At 49.8% G+C, this 5,393-nt stretch overlaps 1 protein-coding gene across 1 annotated transcript; it reads left to right on the top strand.

Moving 5' to 3' along the window:
- The first annotated feature begins 656 nt into the window (after positions 1-656).
- Positions 657-5,070, top strand: LOC102423687 (ATP-dependent RNA helicase DDX25-like). The gene is made up of 5 exons (XM_006109445.2): positions 657-745; positions 832-934; positions 1,887-2,001; positions 3,593-3,770; positions 4,752-5,070. Exons 1-5 carry the CDS (start codon positions 684-686, stop codon positions 5,068-5,070), a joined length of 777 nt encoding a protein of 258 aa, XP_006109507.1. The 5' UTR covers positions 657-683.
- The last annotated feature ends 323 nt before the right edge of the window (positions 5,071-5,393 follow it).

Here is a 5,393-nt window from a genome sequence, read left to right as displayed (position 1 = left end):
ATACATACAGTGGGGCCTTGACTTACGAGTGTCCCGACTAACGAGTTTTTTGAGATACCAGCTGTCTCTCGGCTGATTTTTTGCATTGAGTTGATAGAGTAATTTGAGTTAACGAGCTCCTTAACGAGCTCGGTCTCGGAACGAATTAAACTCGTAAGTCAAGGCCCCACTGTGTGTGTGTGTATGTATATGCATATATATATATATATATTTTTTTTTTTTTTAAGAATCACCTGAATAAATTTGTCTTCTCTGAAAATAGCGGTTAAAACATCAAAACCTGTCATTCATTGAGAAGAATTAAATAATAAATGTCACGTAGTTTCCTGCTTATGTGGGAAACAAAACTCTTTCTGGCAGATTGACATACTTCTGTCAGACGAGTTTTTTCCCTTTCACTTGTTTCAACGGAAAGTGCTATGACTGTCCTCATCTTAGGCTTATGGCAGAGCTCCCTATTTTGGGGGTCCACCTGTGCAGGCATGATTGTATATGTTTGGGGGTTGAGGTGTAAAATGACATACTTCTAAATCTTTTGTTGGAAGCTCAGTTACCAGGGGGCTTGCTTTAGAAGGGCACCTCTCAAGTTTGCATTTCTGAGGCTACTCACCGATCCTGGACTGTTAAGTGTTCGATTTTTTTTTTTTGACAGAAAGGAAGAGTTGCTAAAAGGGATCTACGCCATGGGGTTCAATCGACCATCCAAAATCCAAGAGATGGCGCTCCCTATGATGCTGGCACACCCGTGAGTCTCCGGGTGCCGTGTTCCCGCCGGGTCACTGTTAGTCTCTGATAGTCAGTCTGTGCCCAGCGGTCTCCTCTTTCCTACAGACCCCAGAACCTCATAGCCCAGAGCCAGTCTGGAACAGGAAAGACAGCTGCCTTTGTCTTGGCCATGCTGAGCAGGGTCGACACCTCGGAACCCTTCCCACAGGTAAGGAGAGGCTGCGAGAGAGACGGGATTGCTTTCGTTGTCAACGAGATTTCAGTAACAGACGGTATTGCTGCAACGAGATGATACTGAGAATAGACATTCTTTCATAACATTGTAGAGTATTGGGACAGCGATTGAGAGCACAGGCTTTGTAGTTTGTTTCCAATCCCAGCCTCTCTCCTTACCAGCTGAATGTCTTAGACGAGGTAGCACATCTCTCCGAGTCTGTCTCGTCTGTGAAGGTAACATCTAGAAAGGCCTGGATTGTAGTTGTTCTGTTCACCCTGAATCCCAACACCATGCACAGCGCCTGGCTCGGAGAAACCACTCATTAAACACCGAATGAGTGAGCGAATGAGTGAGTGAATGAGTGAATGAATGAATGGATGAACAAATGAGTGAATGAATGAATGGATGAATGAATGAGTGAATGAATGGATGAAGACTCACCTCACAGGATCGTCCTGCAGATTAAATGAATAGTTGCATTTTTAGCACCGTGCTTGGTAGGAGGTGAGTATTCTGCCAGGGATGTAGTCAGATCCAGCAGGGAACGTTCTGGAAAGTGGCAGAATTTTCACAGCTGGCAGGCGGCGATGAGGACCCCACGCCAGCTGTGATTTGTTGTGTCACCCTCTTTTTTGATTGCCAGCCTCCTTTCATTCCATTCTCCCCCCACCAAAAAAGTGTGACCCCGCAGCCCGTGTGTCTTCATGACCCTTCAGGGAGGGGGACCTTAAAAGCAGCTGTCTTTCCCTCCTTCCACTCCTTCTCCCCTCCCACACTCAGCACTCACCTCACATCGTTGAGCCGCTAAATTGGATTCGATTCAAAATATTTGTATCCAACCCAAACCTCCAGTTTCACTTCTGTGCCCCTCTCGGTACACATTTCAATTGTGTGTGAAATTTGCGCGACGGCTTACAGGGACCCCCTTCGCTCTCCCTCACAGTGCCTCTGCCTGGCTCCTACGTACGAATTGGCTCTGCAGACTGGCCGTGTGGTTGAACAGATGGGAAAGTTCTGTGTGGATGTTCAAGTGATGTACGCCATTCGAGGGAACCCAAGTATGTGCCTTGAAGCCGGTCTTGGCCGGTGGTGTCAGCCCCGAGTCCACCGCTAACCAGCATGTTCTATAACGTCTCTGCTTCCGTATCTCTAAAGTGGGGCCTGAGAGGCACCTGCTCACCGGGCCGGTGTCAGAGTGAAGCGCAGGGATATGGACAAAGCGCTGTGCACACGCCTGGCGCCCGAGGACCCTCGTGGCCACCGTTTCCGCCTCCTGCAGGAGGACGCGTTTGCATTTTCTTTTCTCTGACGCTCACCTGTTGGGCGCAGGGCAGCTTTTACTGTTTAACTTTTTCATTAGAGTATTGCATGTGGGTAAGCAGGAAAAATACCTTTAAGACACAGATGAGGCCAGGGGTCCTCAAACTTTTTAAACAGGGGGCCAGTTCACTGTCCCTCAGACCCTTGGAGGGCCGGACTATAGTTTAAAAAAAAACTATGAACAAATTCCTATGCACACTGCACATATCTTATTTTGAAGTAAAAAAAACAAAACGGGAACAAATACAATATTTGTATTTGCATGTGGCCCGTGGGCCGTAGTTTGAGGACCCCTGGATTAGGCGGTGAAAGTGAAAGTTGTTCTTCCTTGTTCCCCAAAACTTGCTTCCAAAGGGAACTACAGTTCTGTTAACAGTCCTTTGTGGTGGTTTTCTTAATATATTTTTATTGATTTGAGAGAGGGAAAGAGAGAGAGAGAGAGAGAGAGAGAGAGAGAGAGAGAGAAACATCAATGATGAGAGAGAATCACTGATCAGCTGCCTCCTATACGCCCTCTATTGGGGAGCGAGCCGCAACCTGGGCCTGTGCCCTGACCGGGAATCGAACCGTGACCTCCTGGTTCATAGATTGATGCTCAACCATGGAGCCACACCAGCCGGGCAATCGACCTATGTTTTGTGCTTTTTTTTTAGAGTGTTTACAAAAACCGGGATTTTTTTTCATAACGGTCACACACTTCCATGTTTTGGGCATCTTTCCACATCAGTCCATGTCGCCCTACTTCATGCTTTTGACCAGCTGCATAATACGTGATCATTTATTACACGTGACCTGCTGATAGACAGGGTGGTGGTTTTCCATGCGGGGAGGGTGCGTGGGGTTTTCACAGCTGTGCCAGTATTTCTGCAGGGTGGGTGGGCTTGCTGCCGGTGGCTTTTTAAATGAGTCAGATACGCAGGGTATTGTCATTGCCGTAAAACTCGGGAACGTATTTAAAAATTCTGGGCATTTTGAAAGCACAGTGACCTCAGGGCTCGTGCTCGGACAGCCCTGAGGCCAGTGACGGCGAACCTACGACACGCGTGTCAGAGGCGACACGCGAACTCATTCTTTTGGTTGATTTTTCTTTGTTAAATGGCATTTAAATATATAAAATAAATATCAAAAATAGAAGTCTTTGTTTTACTATGGTTGCAAAGATCAAAAAATTTCTGTATGTGACACGGCACCAGAGTTAAGTTAGGGTTTTTCAAAATGCTGACACGCCGAGCTCAAAAGGTTTGCCATCACTGCCTTAGGCAATGCACGTGGGGTCAGAGTCCTGTGTGGCCTCCCTCTGAAGGAGCCCTGCAAACCCTCCTCTCCCAGTTCCCAGGAGCGTGGACATCACCCAGCAGATTATCATCGGCACTCCGGGGACTGTCCTGGATTGGTACTTCAAGCGGAAATTAATTGACTTGAGCAAGATCCGTGTGTTTGTCCTGGACGAAGCAGACGTGATGATCGCCACACAAGGGTTCTCAGATCAGAGCATTCGGATCCAGAGGTAATCCGCACCTCCACCCTCCCTCCCTGCGTCTTTTGTCCGGAGGAGAAACTGCCTCTGTCTGCTGCTCCTGTTTGGCTTACTGCTCAGTTCCCCACCTCCTTCACCTTCGAACAAAGTCCCCGCCTCCTCAGGGCCCTCCGACCGCTGTCGTTTCCCACCTTCCTTCCCAACTGCTCTCCTTGTGCGCCCTGGGCTTACGTTATAGATCAATCCATAGACAGGGTTTTGCTCCAGAATTTGCCAGTAATTTTTTTTTTAATTGGGAGCAAAGTCCTAAAGAGAATTTGTTGAAATCTGATAGAGCTACTGGAAGGTTGTGGTGGGCAGGTAAGGGCATAGAGAAGACATAACTGGGATCGGGAGCCTAGTAGTCTAGTTCCGACTTTGCCCGTAATGTCTGCGCTCTTCCTGCTGCAAACGCAGTTAGTCGTGGCCGCTGCTCTTTCGCTGCTGAGAGCTGGAGGCCCTGCATGGATAGAAAGCACGTGTAAATTTTGCTCTCGAGCCCAGCTGGTGTGGCTCAGTGGTAGAGCATTGACCTGCACCAAGAGGTCACTGGTTTGCTTCCCGGTCAAGGCACTTGCCCGGGTTGTGGGCTCTATCCCGGGCTGGGGAGGCGTGCAGGAGGCAGCCGATCGATGTTTCCCTTTCATCAGTGTTTCTATCTCTGTCTCCCTCTCCCTTCCTCTCTCTCTAAAAAAAAAAAAATCAATAAAAATATATTTTAAAAAATTTTTGCTCTTGAGCTTCATGCTCAGTCTACGTGGTTTTCCAAATTCTGGGTGGCAAGGAGGAGCAGGACGCGTTGCTCTGTGCGTGGAGGTGCCGCTGGCTGTAGGCACACCTGTACGTTGACCCCCTGAGCAGGTGTGGAGGGGGGGCGACGCTGGTGGCAGCAGGCACGAAGCGCTCAGAGCTGCCTCCCTGGGTGAGTAGCACGGGTGGCAGGTCACAGCCTCCTTCCCGTCCCTCTCACAGGGCTCTATCCTCCGAGTGCCAGATGCTCCTCTTCTCGGCCACCTTTGAGGACTCCGTGTGGCAGTTTGCGGGGCGAATCATTCCCGACCCCAATGTTATCAAGTTGCGGAAAGAGGAGCTGACCCTGAACAACATCCGGCAGTACTACGTGCTGTGCGAGAGCCGGAAGGACAAGTACCAGGCGCTGTGCAACATCTACGGCGGCATCACCATCGGCCAGGCCATCATCTTCTGCCAGGTGCCTGCCCAGACGTCTTCCGGGGCCCCGCCTCCTCCCTGCAGGCCGAGCGGGCACGGCGGCGCCCAGAGTGCGGTGTAGCCAGGCTCCATACTCGGCACTTCCTGTACATGGTGTAGTTCAGTGTCCAGAGCAGCTCTGAGTAGAGATGATGTGTATTTTGTGGGTGGAGCTGAGGAAGAATAAGTAAGGGGGTGGGACTTCTGTATGTTACAGCGAGGGCATCCTGTGTTAGCGGGGTGGCTTCTGCCCCTCCCCCATGTGGGCTGATGTTGATGGTGGGGTTTTCCCCAGACACCCTTTGCCAGATTAAGAATGTTCTCCTCCCTCCCTAGCGTGCTGTGAGCGAAGCAGCCACTCAGCTCCTCACTGCTCACATTGCCCGCCTTCTGTCTTCATTTTTA

The sequence above is a fragment of the Myotis lucifugus genome, unplaced genomic scaffold (genome assembly GCF_000147115.1).
Source record: "Myotis lucifugus unplaced genomic scaffold, Myoluc2.0 scaffold_9939, whole genome shotgun sequence".
Taxonomy (NCBI): Eukaryota; Metazoa; Chordata; class Mammalia; order Chiroptera; family Vespertilionidae; genus Myotis; species Myotis lucifugus.
The sequence above is the reverse complement of the archived record's forward strand: the minus strand, read 5'-3'. Positions and strand labels throughout refer to the sequence as shown.